The 16,905-nt window shown below is 42.2% G+C and overlaps 1 protein-coding gene across 3 annotated transcripts in view; it reads right to left on the bottom strand.

Moving 5' to 3' along the window:
- The window catches only part of smchd1 (structural maintenance of chromosomes flexible hinge domain containing 1), a 60,715-nt gene that overhangs the window by 12,390 nt on the left and 31,420 nt on the right, over positions 1 to 16,905 (bottom strand). For all 3 annotated transcript variants that reach the window (XM_080418500.1, XM_080418501.1, XM_080418499.1), the window contains 17 exons: positions 16,703 to 16,847; positions 15,260 to 15,359; positions 14,993 to 15,068; positions 12,913 to 13,052; positions 11,315 to 11,446; positions 10,038 to 10,265; positions 7,432 to 7,586; positions 7,233 to 7,321; positions 6,816 to 6,934; positions 5,920 to 6,081; positions 5,171 to 5,299; positions 3,958 to 4,037; positions 3,070 to 3,227; positions 1,876 to 1,997; positions 696 to 757; positions 450 to 537; positions 58 to 189 (listed from right to left, as the gene is read on the bottom strand). In XM_080418500.1, coding sequence (XP_080274626.1) covers positions 58 to 189; positions 450 to 537; positions 696 to 757; positions 1,876 to 1,997; positions 3,070 to 3,227; positions 3,958 to 4,037; positions 5,171 to 5,299; positions 5,920 to 6,081; positions 6,816 to 6,934; positions 7,233 to 7,321; positions 7,432 to 7,586; positions 10,038 to 10,265; positions 11,315 to 11,446; positions 12,913 to 13,052; positions 14,993 to 15,068; positions 15,260 to 15,359; positions 16,703 to 16,847 — 2,117 coding nt within the window. The remainder of the gene's footprint in view (positions 1 to 57; positions 190 to 449; positions 538 to 695; positions 758 to 1,875; positions 1,998 to 3,069; positions 3,228 to 3,957; positions 4,038 to 5,170; positions 5,300 to 5,919; positions 6,082 to 6,815; positions 6,935 to 7,232; positions 7,322 to 7,431; positions 7,587 to 10,037; positions 10,266 to 11,314; positions 11,447 to 12,912; positions 13,053 to 14,992; positions 15,069 to 15,259; positions 15,360 to 16,702; positions 16,848 to 16,905) is intronic.

Consider the following 16,905-nt stretch of genomic DNA (forward strand, 5'->3'; position numbering starts at 1 on the left):
ATATAGGGCTTCAAGTGGTTAAGAGAATGTTGTAATGTTCAGTGTTGGGTGACTCACCACTATCCTCAGGGTCATGTCGTTCACCAGGGTTCGGTAAGTAATGTCGTCACTGTTGGAAACCACTGGGGTGGCTGGCTCGCTGTCGGGGGCCAGCTTGACAGGCGTATTGGCCACCACTTTTATTGCAAACTAAAAGAAAGGGGGGAAAAGTAACACTGGGGTTAAGTCATTTCTCCCAGTAATGATCCACAGCCCTGTAACTGCTTGACATGAAAGAAGGCTTTCCCCTTCCTTTAACCCAGATATCAAAGAAACCAAGTTAGAGATCATCTCCATATGCATATACCGTAGTTTATTTGCTGGGCAAGAATCGGGTGTCTGGATTGGAAATGCCTTAACAAGGTACAGTATAGTGAGGTCTGCTTTGGGCTAATTCAGGTTTAACCCACCTGCTTACTGTACATGTAGGGTTTTTTGTCTACATCCAAGACAAACTGGGTGATGTACCTCCCAATATGTTCTGGGATTTGCTTATTTCTGAAATGCAACATGGAAAAACAAGGTTACACGCCTTAAATATTCCTTGACGTCAAGCCTAAACTCAGAATAATTAGATGGTATATGAAACCATTTCAAATCAATTTATACAGCATATCTTTCTTAAGTTCTATGCAAATACAAATGTATTATTATACCTGAAGTAAAGACAGTCTTCCTTTTCATTTTCCATAGGTCGACTGCACTTCAGTAGAGTGGCCTTGAGGAAAGAAGTGAGCAGTATTCAGTAGTAATAACAAAGCACATAACTGCTACAGTAATGCAGTGGTTCTCAACCTTTTCAGGCCATGACCCCCCAAAATAATCATATTTGAACTGGGGACCCCCCCACCCTGATAAGCACTTGGAATGTAGGAGTTGAGGCATTCAATTTAGTTTAACTCGCTTCCACAGATAAATATTCTGAAAATAGATCTATAACGCCTCACCATGCGAGGCGTTGTGAGCTTATAGATCGTCTATTTTATAGACGATCTATAATCTTTCTTATATTATTTGAGAATTTGGTCAATGTTTGACCAGTTTTTATAGTATAGTTTGTTGATTACTTTTGATGCAGTAATGGTCTTCTTTTTTAAAGGAGAGATCCGGACATTTTAAGTGTTATCTTTGATGTGTCGCTAATCACTCACCATCATTGAAATGGACGTTGAGTTATTCCAGAGAGTCCCGTGTCGTGCAGTCTGGCGACCCCCTCCGTGGCATAATGGGAGCCTGTGTAAGAGTGAAATTCGTCTATTATAACCGATGCAAAGTTAGTTTTTTCTCTACTACTGCTCATTGTGGAGTCTCATGATACTCAAACATGCACTGAAAGTCGCGCACGAGCTATCGTTCGTGCAGAACACGCTGGTTGCTTGGTGGAAGAAACAAGCAACCAGCGTCGTCTAGTTCTGCACGAACGATAACTTGTGCGCGACTTTCAGTGCATGTTTGAGTATCATGAGACTCCACAATGAGCAGTAGTAGAGAAAAAACTAACTTTGCATCGGTTATAATAGACGAATTTCACTCTTACACGGGCTCCCATTATGCCACGGAGGGGGTCGCCAGACTGCACGACAAGGGACTCTCTGGAATAACTCAACGTCCATTTCAATGATGGTGAGTGATTAGCGACACATCAAAGATAACACTTAAAATGTCCGGATCTCTCCTTTAAGTCTTCTTCTTAAAAGTCCTTAAATTGTCACTTCACAGTCATCTGGGGACTCGGCCAAAATCATGTGGGGACCTGACTCACAGGTTGAGAACCACTGCAATAATGGACAAAGGATGTGAAAATGTGACTTGTTCCTTTGCCCGTCGGTAACTCACCCCTCCTGGTGGCATAGCTGGTGGTGCACCAGCTGCTGCCTTCCACAGGAACATGGACACGGTGGCAGGGTTTGTATGCCTGACAGGAACACCCTCTTCTGAAGCCACAACCACTGAGAAAACTGAAGACACAAACAAAGACAAGTGAAAATAAAATCTCACCACTGAAAAGATCGTCAAGTCTTATTATGTGATTTCCGAAACGGTGTGAAAGAATCCCCCCCCACACTAGCGCCATTTCCTAAACAATTAACACAATATATGTTTTGCACCCTGTCCGACACACACAGATGTTTGTGTGTGTGTGTCCGTCCGTCTGTGAACAGCTAATCTCCGGCACCGTTGGCCCGATCTAAGCGAAACTGTGCACACACACTCCCTGGATGCCAGAGCAGAACCTCTGCCCCACATTTTTTATATTACTACTACAGACTTTGTCCAAACATCATGCAAATCGGTACACGGTAACACTATAGTCAAGTGATCAAGACGGATCTGTCCAAATTTTCATATTCCATCCTGATTGGCTACGATTGCCATCTAAAGTTTGGAGGAGTAGCTCGTTTTGAACAAAATGCCTCAAATCATGAACGCAGCGTACGATTGCTGTGAAACTTTGCACACACATTCCCACTAGGCCGAGGAAGAAATGCCACCCTTTTCACATTGGCCTGTTATAGAGCCACCAGCAGGCCGATTTTTGCAAAACCATTTCAACAAAATGCCTCAAATCATGAACGCAGTGTCCAATTTCTGTGAAAGGCCGAAGAAGAAATGCCACCTTTTTCAAATTGGCCTATTATAGCACCACAAGGAGGCCACAATAACCTACCTGACCTGGCGGAGACCTGTGCTCCGAGGAGCATTTTTTCTAGTTCCTGCTGTTCTACATACTGCCACCAAACATGTGAAGAACCTTTGCTTTTATGAAATACGCAATACGATTGTGAGCGTTTTTTAATCACGATAAATAACGATTATCGTCCCATCCCTAGTAGGGTTCTTTCACTTGAAATAAATTAAACTTCTTTTTTTAAGAAAGGAAAAACACAGAGTGAGTGTTATCAAAGGGGTAGGTTAGAGGTGCATGTAGGTAAGACTAGTATTGGTGTTACATACATTCATCTCAACACAAATGCAATAAATATGGCTTGAAGCCCACCAACAGAGACTGAGAAAGACATAGGTACAGACCTGGGAGGGTCCCCCCTGCAGGACACGCAGCTTTGTCGTCGTATTCCACCTGGAATCTGACAGGTAAGTCGGGGTTGGGGACGACCGTGAGTTTCACAGAAGGGCCAGACATGGGTTTCCTGTTAAAGGACCCGCTGAACAGCAGCTCGTATTCCCCCCTTGAATCGGCAATGGGATATGAACAACAATGCAACAGCAAAGTTAGAGGCCAATTCTACAAATGCCTTTTCTGAAAAACTTTTCGAATTGTCGGTCTGCTATTTTTGCAATTCTTTAATTAAATTTGAATCCTGAAAAGTAACAGTTTTGGTCATATAAGGTTTCAACCCTCTAAAATGACACATGCTTTCCCGGTTTTAATGGGTTAAGGTAGCTCTCCACCGCACCGACGTCGGCGGCCTTAAGTGATGGAAAGTGTCTGTTGAATGGGCAGTGGGTACACTGTCGTGCCGGGTCGCAAGTTGTAGGGAAGCGTCGAAAGCCGCTTTCGACCGTCGGATAGAAGCGGCTTGTTGTTGAAACCGACAGATAGCTCCGTCTGTCGGTGTCGGCTCTCAGGTGCATACGTTTTTTTCACACCTTCCAACCGACTGATGTCCCGACTTCATTCGACTGCCAGTCTGTAGTAGTCTGTTTGGTGGAGAGCTACCTTAAAGCCTAATTTATACTTTGTGTTGCAGGCCAATTGGCCTCAGATTTTCACCTGTACATTTCTGTTAAAAAACAGTTCATTTCGGCAAATTATAATTAATTAAGTTTAGCTGCAAATACATGGATTCGATCTGATGGATTCGCTAGTATGTTTTAAATTCTCGTCATGCTCGATAACGCATCGTTCAGCAGATGAAGGAGAGTAAACTGGTAGGAAATAAAAAAGGGTACACTCACTTTGATCCATGCACGCTTCCTACAGTGAAAGTGGCTCTCCCCTCCGCGTCTACTGGCTGTGACATGGCATTTGCTTTCACCTGAAATATAATTAAATTATATGTCAGGTTGTACAAATCCTGATCATGACAATAAAAAAATTCCAAAGTCTTTGTTTGTCATTTGTTCAGTCAGAAATAAACTTTTTCACCACCATCCCAAAACCTCCCCCAAAACATACTTTGAAGAACAAATACAAATGATTACTTTTATATTTTCGTTTCAATTAATAGTTAAGCTTCCTTCCCAATAACGTCATATTAATGAAACTGGAATTCCAGTAAGTAGACTTAAAAATAAAACCACTAATCACATTACAAGTTTCTTATAGTACTAGTCCACTCCTAGGGATGTGACCACCTTTACCATGTTAACGTGGTCTAAATCAGCACTGACACAGTTTCTAGAGTTGTTCCGATACCGATACCAGTATCGGAAAAACTGCCGATACTGCTTAAAATGCTGGTATCAATATTGGCGAGTATGCCAGTCTATGCCATTCCAATACCACGTATCACATGAGGATATTACATTTACAGTCATATTTTGAATGCTTCAGTTGATGTTGGACGGCTGTTTGGAATTTTGATTTATTCCTAGATCAGTGGATCCCCATTACTCTGAGAGTGTACAAATGGAACCAAATGGAACCAAATGGACCCGTTCATTTGGTTCCATTTGTACACTCTAAAGGTCCTTACACACCGGCGAATGTGGCGAATATACGCAAAATTCGGACTCGTTCCGAATAATTAAAAGACGCTTTTTCGCTTCGCTTTTCCGCTTTTCCGCGCCATGTACGCTTGCATTGACTTTATAAGGTTTTAAAAAAAAACGTATTATTCGCACGAAAAAATCGCCCCGGTGTGTAAGGACCTTTAGGGTTACAGACCTGGGTCCATTTGGAACCCCCTCCAAGGACCCCGCTTTGAGAACCACTGTCCTAGATTTGTTTAAATTACACACTGGTATCGGAGCTTGGTATCAAAGGATAGGATATCGGAATGGAAAAAAATGGTATCTGTACATCTCTTAACAGTTTCGAATGTATTATTTTGCCAGGAAGTCCTATAGACCTTTAAATAAAACGAACAAGTCATATCTTCATTGTAATAATCCCAAATCCAATTGACCAATTCATTTCGGAGTCGCCCAAATTCTTTGCCACACTAACCTTTAATGCAGAGGACGAGGACTTTAGCACTACGACAACTCTCTGGTCAGGGGAGGGGTTTCCCCACTCATCACAAAGCTGGATGAGGAAGGGTGTGGGGATGGCATAATCATTCAACACCTGTAAGGGCTAGAGTAAATGGGGAAAATAGTTAATGAGATTTAAAATGGCAGACACATGGTTTAAAGCAAAATAACTTTTGTTTAGGCCAAGTCCTAATCTGTGATTTGTGAAACTGAGTGTTTCCTATAAACAATTAGCACAATATGTAGAACTATGTTTTGTTCATATTTGTCTAAACCTATGTTCTACATTCCAGTTGAAGAAATCGCAACTGGAATGTCAGAGGAGGAAGACAGAGGATTTAACTTCTGCTTTTATGAAATATCTGAGACCATTAGGGTTTTATGGAAGATGCTTATGAACATGCATTCTATAGCTAGTTTGACCAATTGAAACACTAATATAATCTATTGCTAGTTTGACCACTTCTATTACTCTTTCAGTTTTTCATCTTAAAACAACTGATAACAGGAAATAGCCGATCTACAAGCTCACAACGTGTCGCAGACGTGTTGTGAGCTTGTAGATCGGCTATTTTCAGTCCACGACATGATTCCATAAAAGTCGTTCTGTACAATCCAAATGACTGAAATCAGTGGTGGCGACTGAGAACTTTAATCCATGCAGACAGGGGGGGAAAAAAAATAAGAACATTAACGTCAACAGGGGAAGGGAAGTTTTCTTACTTGCTCCGGTCCGCTGACCAGTTTAAGCTGTGCAGGTGCTCCGGGGGTCACTGTGATCCGAAGAAGCTCCACAAAGTTTTTCAAGGTGAAGCTCAGCTCCCTGACGCCAGGGGTTCCGGACTGAAACCGTATGCCTGACACCGCAATGCGATGGCTGTTCTCCTGGTTACAACACAGATACACACAAAACATTGGCCTTTCAACTCCTGTATTGCTCCATCATCCTGCAGCACTACAATATTATTCATAGATTATATTTCAGATTAGAAACTGGGTCCAGGATAAATCTTCAACTTTCTCTTAGGGGTCTAATATCTTCCATTATACAACATTCTAAGTAGAAAACCTATTTAAGATTGATGCTGCATTCACACTGCCAGCTACAAAGATACAGTCAACCGTTCATTTTCGATGGAAGCCAGCGACATGAAGATGCAAAGATACATCCGACATGTGTAGCTGCTACAAAAGCTACAACGGCTACAAATAAACTGTCTTGAACCTCAGATACAAAGCAACAAAGCGACAGATATGCTGAGTAGCTTTGCATCTTTGTATATGCCGGCGTGAACGCAGCATTAGAGTCAAACTATTAAGCACAGTTTAAGCCAGGGGGGGTCCCTGGCTGGCACTCTAGAATTCAATTATGTTGATTTGTAAAATTATCCTGAGGATGGCTGGCTATTTTAGTCAGTCCAACATTTTGGTCCCAAACAACACATGTAAAAAAAAAAGAAAACTACTATGCAAAACTTTTTCTGAAATAAAAGCCATAGAATAAGAAGAGCTATGCCAAATGGACCTGAACAATTTTGAAAAAGATCATAACGGTAAGTCACATTCTGCAGTTTTCCAAGAAAAAGGTAACATAATGGGGCTACTTAACACTTTCATACCTGCCATGTGAGGTCAAAGTTTGATGTATCCAACCCCTCAGCCTCCACTTTGAGCTGTTGCATGCAGGTGTGGGTCAGTGTGTCCGTTACATTTTCGTACTTGTCGTAGAGTTCTAAGACTGAAAAAACAAACAAAATCATTTATATATATATATATATATATATATATATAGACATAAGTTTTTCAGAAAACTCTTAGGACTTAGAACATTGGTTTAGAACAGTGGTTCTCAAAAATAGCATATATACAAGCTCGCAGTGCGACAAACATTTTCAGATGGGGGTCCGCAGCCAAATACATTTTGGGGGTCTTTGGCACGAAAAAGTTTACTACTGATTTAGAACGCATTTGTAGAATCGGCCATGAAATTCTTAGCATTATTCTGTTGTTCTGATGATGACTGTGTTCAAACTCACAGATATATCCAGGTAGGGTGTCACCAATCCTCACAGTATAAACGTAGCCTAGAATGGCTTTCAGCTTGGTTGGTGTATCTGGACGAGGGCTAAGAAAACAGAAGCAGTGCATAAAATGTGAATTTCATCAGCAGATGGAATTTGGGTGGAACGGATTTCAAATACTGATTAATAAGTTCCATTATGGAGTTCTGCTTACACTACAGTGAAGGAGGTGTTTGCAGAGTCAGATCCACCGCCACCTTGGTATTGGACCAGGCAAAAGCGCTGGTCCTTCACTAGCGTTGGCACCTGGACAACGGGCAGCTTTCCCAGAGCCAGGTCCTCCAGGCTTGCGTCATCACACCAGTTAACCTGATTGCAAATCATAGCAAATGATGATAAGGAAAGATGACAATGACACTGATCTCTTTGATATGTGATGCGCCGAGTCCCCAATTGTTTGATTGGCTGGGATGACGCATGTACACGCAGATTCAATGTCGTGGTTATGGTGGTGTACTTGCGTTCACACATCCTACGGTAGTTATTTTTTTGCCACCACACATCTGAGCCATTGGATTATGTTTCAAAGCAAATCAAGACGCTCTGGCATTATTTAACACACATTATTTCTAGGCATTTAATAAACTGATATGGGAAGGGGCTTTGTCATGCTTAACAACCACTAGATGTCCATAACACCCTGTGCCACATCCAATCATTCATTGAAGTCAGTGGTGGAAAGTAACTAAGTACTTGTACTCAAGTACTTTGAGGAATTTTTACTTTACTGGAGTATTTCCATTACTCTATACTTTTACTTCTACTCCACTACATCTCAGAGGCAAATATTGTACTTTTACTCCACTACAATTATTTGAAAACTTTATATAGCTTGTAGATTTTGATTATAATTACAAAACATACATTAACCACTTCAGCCCTATTTAAACTTTGGCCATTTGGAAATAGCCGATCAACCAGGTCACAACTAGGGCTGTGAATCTTCTGCTATCTCACGATTCGATTCCGGGGGTCACGATTCCGATTTTTTCCGTTTTATTCAAAACAAACGATTCTCGATTCAAAAACTTTTCCCCCCCCCCCCCCCGATTCAAAAACGATTTTCATTCCGATTCAAAACGAATCGTTGTAACATGAGAATCGCGATTCGTATTAAAATTTTTTTACCACCACCCCCTAGTCCCAACTATTTATTTATTTTAAAATTTAGAGTAGCCAATATTTTTTTTACCCCTTATCTCTTTACCCCTATCTCCCAACACACATTTCTGTGTTGCCACTGCTGTCGTACTCTTCTGACTCACCTGCCAGTGAGGAGCCCCCACCAGGAGGACGTAGAGCCTTCGCCCTACTCCTCCCGCCAAAACTCTCCGCTGACAGGTGCCGCCCCAGCTCGTAGGAGGACGTGCAATGACCGATATCACCCTCCCCGCCCGGCTTCCCTACCCCGAACACGGGCCAATTGTGTTCGTGTAGACGCTCGACAAAGCCGGATGCACCACGGTGGATTTGAACCCACCTCCTCCGTGGTGGTGGGCAGTGACTTTACCACTGCGCCACCCGAGCGCGCATCTTCTATTTTCAAAGGATTTTTATACATTTTAGACATATGAAGCAGGACGAGGACTTTTACTTTTGGTACTTATATTAGTATATTTAGTATATTTTGAAGCCAATACTTTTGTACTTTAACTCAAGTAATTTTGATTACCGGACTTTTACTTGTAACTGAGTATTTCTGCATTGCAGTATTGATACTTTTACTTAACTCTCTCACTGCCAGACTTATTTCTGGCCACGTTTGCCCACTGCCAGCGATTTTTTGATTTTCTTACCTTTTTCAAGTAGTCACAGAATATTTATCTCCATTATGATCGATCCCCTGATGGTTGCTAATCACTGAAGGTTATACTGTGTGGTTTCACAAATGTCAACGAGGTCATCGCGACCTCGTTGACATTAAAGGAGAAATCCGGACATTTTAAGTGTTATCTTTGATGTGTAGTTACTCACTCACCGAGTTATGAAGTGGCGTTGAGTTTTTCCAGCGATCCCCCTGTCTGTGAGTCTGGTCGACCCCCACCATAGGCATAGTGGGAGGCGCGTGTCTTAGTGAAAACCGCCTAATTCCACAGCTCCAAACTTCTTTTTTTTCCCACAAATCCTCCTCATGGTGTCTCCTGATACTTTCACATGCACTGTTTATCACTCACGAGCTGGCGTTCATGGTCAGCGACGTGAATGTTTTCCTCTCGCGTGAAATCTCGCGTCTCGCGAGATTTCCCGAGGAGTGCAGTGAGCCGAGGAGACACTAGTGCAGTGAGCCGAGAAGACACGCGCCTCCTACTATGCCTATGGTGGGGGTCGACCAGACTCACAGACAGGGGGATCGCTGGAAAAACTCAACGCCACTTCATAACTCGGTGAGTGAGTAACTACACATCAAAGATAACACTTAAAATGTCCGGATTTCTCCTTTAATTGTCTGCCTTTGAAAATAGCATGTCTGGGCCAAAAATAAAAATATACACAGGAGCCGAGATACAGCCTTTTTAAGTAATAAAGTTAAACAAGAAGTGAATGGAGCAGCAAATCTTCGGATCACGATATCTTGGGTTCTGATATATATATTTTTTTTTTCAAAAAGTCGTTATAAGTCGTTCTTGGCAGCCAGGGCGTTATGACGATGTCTTGTGATAAGTCGTTCTTGGCAGTAAGAGAGTTAAGTTAAAAAATGTAGTACTTTTTCCACCGCTGATTGAAGTGACCAGTGAATATCACCATGACACACAGACACACCTTGATCTGTGCAGCATGCTCCTCGGAGAGAGGCACCTCTTTGCCACCCTCATCCATAAGTCTGTAGAACAGGTTTTCAAGTGCATCGCCTGCCACCCATTCTATCTTCTCCTTGTTCTTCAGCACCGCGACATCCTCGCCCTCCTGATTGTAGATCTCCACCTGGGACACCTGGGTGCTGGGGACGACCGTTATCTCCCTCGTGACAGCTGCCATGCGCTTCTGACTCTGAACAGCCCAAAAAGGAAAAGAGGAAAGGAATACAGTGACAGAGATCATGTCCAAGAGCTATTCATAAAGTCCTGCACATAAAAATGTGTAGATATGGTTTCCTTAAAAACATTAAAAATATTTTTTCGTGTTAACACATCCACCGCCAGAGGTTAATCTCATAATGTACTCACCAGTGCCAAGGTGTTTTTGTTGTTTTTTTGTTTTTTTCATGTCGCCATAGATCTTGTTAAAATCCTTAAGATTGAGCCGTGAACGGTCTGTTTACATCTGCGAGATCTCCCTGTATCTCCCAGTGAAGACCGCATGTCAAACGGACTTCCATGACTGTAGTTAGAGCGGATTACGTTAAACAGTGAAATGCGAGGAGAAAAAACTACAGGAAGAGAATTGAGTTTCAGTTTCGTCTGTAGAATGGGAGCGGGCGTGATCGTCGAAACCGGATCCCAAATAATTCTATTTCCTGTCATCAAACCGGAAACGGAAGTGGATCAAAAAAATTCCGAAAGTGCACCCGGACCGCGCATGCGCGAAAAGACCGCAGCCCGTAGGACTACGGGCTCGGCGCTTAACCGTTGGATTTAACGGCCCGTAGAACTACGGGCCCGGCGGTAAAGGTGTTAAGAGTAGAAGCCTTCCAGTTTGTATTCAACGTCTTTTTAAATCAAGAGAAGGAAAGTATAACTTAAGAGGGTTATGTATTTTAAAACAGGTAAAGCAAGAACTAATGTAAAAGCGTTTCAGTTTTGTGAGTTGAACTATGGAATAGCCTTGGTGTTGAGTTGAAATTGTGTAGCTCTCAGGGGAGATTTTAAAAAGCCTGAATAAGCAGTGTTACAGCCTTTTCTTTTTTTGGTCATTACATTTGGATTGTGTGTGAGAGTTGGTTGGATATGTACCTGATTTTCTTGTTGTAAGTGCACAGAAGTGTGTTTTAGTTTGTAAACAAAGACCGAAAATAAACCATTCATTCATTAAAGGTTTTAGCCATGGGAAACTGAAAAAAGGCAGATCAAAAGAAAAACATATTATACTGTATATCTTACAGGCACGTCAAATATGGCCTTTATATTCTGTTCTTTTTTCATGTTTTTCAGCTTTATTGGCTGTGTAGATATGTGACCGGCTCCCGTACTGCTGCAGTCAACGGCCACCCTTAGGAGCTGCTGCAGCTGCACCTGGAACACCACAGGGGAAAACAAGTAAATAAATCGTCTGACACACAGTACAGTACAGAGCACACTGTAGGCTGTCAGGGGGCACGTCATCCTCCCAACAGAGCGACATAATTAAAGTTTAAACCATTTAAACCGGGAAAGCATCGGTGTAATTTTAGATTTTAGCTATTAAAACACAAAAACACATCGTCTCACAACAATCTCAAAAACTGCAGATATACAAGCTCGCAGCCCAGCACGAAGTGACGCGCTGTGAGCTTGTATATCTGCTGTTTTTGAACATTCATGAAAGTGTTTGACCCAGTGTTTAACACATTAACACATTGACTGCCAATCACGTAGATCTACGCGAACCGCTTAAAAGCCGCCACGTGCCAATCGCGTAGATCTACGTGAAGTGAAAAATGTTTTTTTTTCCAATTTCACCCAAAGACCAAGGAGATATGATTAGTTGAAGATCTAGACTCCTATCCACTTCCTTGTTAACTTAAAACTTAAAAATGCTGTATTTCGGCTCCTGAGTACTTTTTTTTTTCCAATGAAAAACTCTGGCACTGGCTAAAAAAATATGAAATAATTCTGGCAGTCAATGTGTTAAGACCTGTGGTCGATTCTACAAAGGCCTTCTAAATAAGTAGTTACCACACTTTCAAGATCCTTCTGAAAATGTAAAAAAATAGCAGATGTATAAGCTCGCAGCCCGGCATGAAGTGACGCGCTGTGAGCTTGTACATCTGCTATTTTTGAATAGCCAATGCAAGAATCTAAAATGACTCAGATGGTTATAATGGGTTAAAAAAAATCTAACTTTTCTGGGGGTCCCTGACACAAAATATTTTTAGATGGGGGTCCGCAGCCAAATACATATTTTGGGAAGAAAATAAAATCCTGTTGCTATATACATATGTATCAACATCTAAAATGACACGGATGCCTTCCCGGTTTTAAAAAGATATAACAACGTATACGCTTTCCCGGTCTTAACGGGTTAAATACTGAGAACCGACAACCCCTCTCCTTCTTTATTACTTTTTGAGTGGGATGTTGTCTGCTGAGCTAGATATTATGTTTTTCATTAGTTAACATGCTGGATGTAAGATGCCCACAGAGATCGCTCGCGCAGCAAATCCAAGGATGACGGCAGCTTTAAGTGCTTCGTCAGCACGATCGCAATGGTAGCTAATTAAAGTAAAACCAGTGGTTCTCATCGTTCGGTCCAGGGATCCTCTAGGACCCTTGAGGGGTTTCCAATTGGACCCTTACAGATCTGAACTCTGAGAGTGTACAAATCGGACACTTGTCAAGAGTTAAGGGGGCGTCCTTGAAATTAAAAAGGTTTGAGGGCCACCAAAATAATTTCGCTTAGAATTGAGGAATGCATTCATGATTGATTTTGATCCTCCATGACAACCACAGAAACTACAAGGAGGGCAACATTCAGTGATAACATTACAAACTGTACATGCCTCGCAACGAACAAGCAGCTTGGGGTGAGCTGTGATGTTTCCAGCTACGTCGTGGATCTCAACATCAAAGATGAGAGGGCTTCCATTCTCCACTGCGATTAGTTCGTCCTCTCCTTTCACGTAGATAGAATGTGGATTACCTGCAACACATAAACAGAGACAGCTTAGGAACTAGTGATACAGACTGACTGGGTTTGTTGGGGACATTAAACACTTATATACTTTGTTGACCTGGGTCCCCCCCAAGGGTCTATATACCTGTCCCCTCCTTTTTTCCCCCTTTACACCAAATATCTTCAGTGGAAATGGCTAATCAAAACGCAACGTGTTGTAGATCTGCTATTTTTGCCCAAATGTAAATGAAAGTTTTTTTTTCGTAAATGAACGCCCTACTTGATCATACTACAGCATCACACAAAAGCATCAAAAGTAGCAGATCCACAAGCTCCAAACGTGGCGCGATGCGACACATTATGAGCTTGTAGATCTGCTACTTTTGAATCCTGAAAAGTAACAGTTTTGGACAGATGAGGTTTCCACCCGACAGACGATATAGGACAAAAAGATGACAGTGAGAGACATTAACCCCATTTTATGTTATGTTTGACCCTGACCTATCGCCACAACCACAGCTGGACGACATCTGGCGCTTTGTCGCCATGACTACAACCTCTCTAAAGGCCCCTTATTTCACCCCTCGACAAGCACAAAAGGATGTTTCTTCTCAACACTGACCCCCAGATTACCATGAGCATTCAGTAGTCAGTGTTTATTATGACTGAATAGTTCATATTCAGTGGCCCATTTATTATTTCACAAGCAGCAGTGGAAGAAGCACACCCACTCAAAAAGTAGCAAAACCCCAATTTAGCAACCCGCTTGTTGAGTATTCTGCAAAAGTACAAAAGTATTGGCATCAAAATATACTTAAAGGAAGGTCACCCAATAAATTACTTTACTTCTATCATTTACTTACCCGGTGATGTCTTTCAGTCACGGATATTTTTTGTTTGTAAAATATTCTTTCACTCATTCAGTGCCATTGACAGTGCCCAGAGTGCCAAAGACGTGTAGACGTACAAACCGTGTTAATGTTTACCACTAGATGGCGCTGTTCCGCAACCTATGAGCCACCATTTCAAGCTCAGTCACAGAGAGATCTAGGAGATCACGTGATCACAAGATCTACAGCGCCATCTGCTTCCTGGTTAGCGTATGTGGGGAAACGGCTGTAACTTGAGTTTTCCCCTGCATTTTTGACGTACACATTTTTGACGTACACCATTTACCATTTTTATTTTACAATTTTGTCCAAATTTGCAAAAAATCTTTAAAAAATAGCAGTGCACAATGCATTGGGACGTCAGGACTTTGGTACTCTATTAGTCCCATGGGTAGAGTATGGCACTATAATGGGTGTATGTTCCACCAGGACCACCAATATCCATGTTATCTACTGCGTTGTGAGCTACAGTATGCTTGTAGATCTGCTATTTTGAATAACCAAAGTATAAAATAGGGCTTAACTGGTTAACGTATCTATTGTAATAACATCTACTTCTACTTAAGTAAAGTTTTTAAATAATTGTAGTGGAATAAAAAGTACAACATTGAGGGGAACGTTAGCCGAAAATAGCAGATCTGCTATTTTCGGCGAAGAGGTTTGGTGTAGAGGGGAAGAAAGAGCAGCCCAAGTACAGAGCCAATGGTCAAGTTTACTTAGTATTGAGGGTTTAAGTGGTTAAATGTCCGAAAATACACATTAACATGAATCCAACATATTAATAGAAAAGATAATGTGTAAGCAAACAAACAAAAAAACATGAACACTGATGATAGAGCAGTCAAACGCCATCAATGAAATCTATGAAAAAGTTTAACATGCAACACAATGTTATACAATATGTAGTGGGGGTCCCAGCTTCATCTCTCTCTCAGCTAGGGGGCGATTGGCCTGAAAAACCTTGATGACCCCCTGCTGTAAATTGTAACGGTGCTGTCACTACATCTGTCATTGTGGTGTTATACGAGTGCTTGGGAGCAGATTTATTGTTACAAATGAATGCGGATGCAATCTCACCAGGAAGCAGACTGATCTTGACTGTCTGAGAGTCCACAGTGAGGCCAGGCAAGGTCACTTTCAGGTCAAGTTGTGCCTGCAAAATAATAGGGCAATGGCTTTTTAATAGATTTGTGAAGACAATTGGGGCATTAAAGTTATGACAGTTTGAAGAAAAAGGAAGCTATCCTTTGAAACAGTGGTTCTTCCAAAAAAGTTTAGGCATACAAAGGTAAGGCGGTGTGCAAGATAGGGCCCCTAGTGTTTACTCTAGTTTTACTCTCTGACCTCACAATGGTAGTGCACTTTGCCCTTTGCTTTGACGCCCATGATGGTGAAAGTGGTCTCACTGGTATTCGTTCCCTGGTATCTGATATCCACGTCGCCACTGAAACAAAGTAGACACATTTTTTTTTTGCTGTGGGTGCACACACATCACATCTGGCAAATGAACATCTGACAAATACTCTTTAACAACTGCTTGCATACGCTGTCGAAGCCCTCTGCTCCAGGTAAAGAGCACCGAAGTCTGACATCACTGCCACTAGTGGCCACTATCCGCCTGGGTCACGCAGTTATTTTATGTATTGGGAATCCCATAGGCATATCTTAGATAGTGTCATATAAGAACTGTGTTGCAAAAATAAACAAATCACCCTGGCGATTTTACTCATATGGATATGAACTCAACTGACAGTGATTTAAAAAAAATAATATTGATGTTATCAAATCAATATTTTAAAACTCAATATCATAAACGAGTCACATACCTGAAAAATCACTAGGCTGATTTGTTTATTTTGGAACACAGTTCTTATATGACGCGATTTACGATTTTTCTATGGGATTTCCAAAACAAAACTTACTCCGTGACCCAGGGGTAGTGGGAGTGACGTCAGGGCTTTGGTACTCCATTAGTCCCATGGGTAGAGTATGGCACTATAATGGGTGTATGTTCCACCAGGACCACCAATATCCATGTTATCTACTGTATAGTACTTATAAAGTGCTCTGAATAAAAGCGAGCCTCTACTGAATGGAATACGTCTTCTATAAAAAGTTCAATTTGACTGTGGCTGTGCTCGTTTGTCTGTGTGCCCGGATTCCAAATATGGACAACCGTTTCTGTTGTGAGACCAAAGCTTGATCAGCAAGAAAAAGAGACAAGAGGAGAGAGGGACATAGGGATAGGGAGAGAGGGATGGAGGGAGAGAGTTAGAGGGAGGGGGAGGCGGCCGTGGCAGAGGTGAGGTTGGGTGTCAGACCAGAGCTCAGGGAGGGAGAGAGAGAGAGGGGGGGGGAGAGGGGGGGTTGGGGAGAGAGCGCCTCTTCACGCTTGCCTGGGAATGTCTCGGTATCCCCAAAGTTAAGATTTTAGCTAGTGTAGGATTATCTGCCAGTGGCTTGGCCAGAACGCTAGTATAGGCTGGGCCTAGGCAGGAGCGGGTGGGCACGCATGCATACATGCATGCGTGCATGCATGCGTGCCCGACCTGTGCGCCGCGATTTTGGGCGTTTTGGGGCGTTTTTTTTGTTACTTTATTTCTGTGTTAGGGTTAGGTTAGGGTTATGTTATTTAATTCTCATTTTTGCCGGATTTTACCGTGTTTTTTATCAAAACATTAATTATAAAAAAATGCCTTCTATGTGGGCCCACCCATGGCTGCGCCCCCGTTATCTGCTGAACAAGCCGTTACCTCCGCCAAAAGCAAGGAAAAGTGTAAAACCCACCTGCATTCCAGCAGAGGTTTGAGACCAGGAGGGGGCAGTGTTGGGTTGCCAAACTTATCAATGATCTCCAGGGGGAGGTCAAAAGGCACCCCTACGTGGAGAGGGGCGGTCACTGCACTCATCACAAAACTGTCAGCACTTGCCTCTTATGGGAAGAACAGAAGAAAAGGTGGCAAAAACGTGTGGTTAGGGAATGTATCGTG

This window comes from Gymnoscopelus braueri (genome assembly GCF_963280865.1).
Source record: "Gymnoscopelus braueri genome assembly, chromosome: 21".
NCBI classification, from domain to species: Eukaryota; Metazoa; Chordata; class Actinopteri; order Myctophiformes; family Myctophidae; genus Gymnoscopelus; species Gymnoscopelus braueri.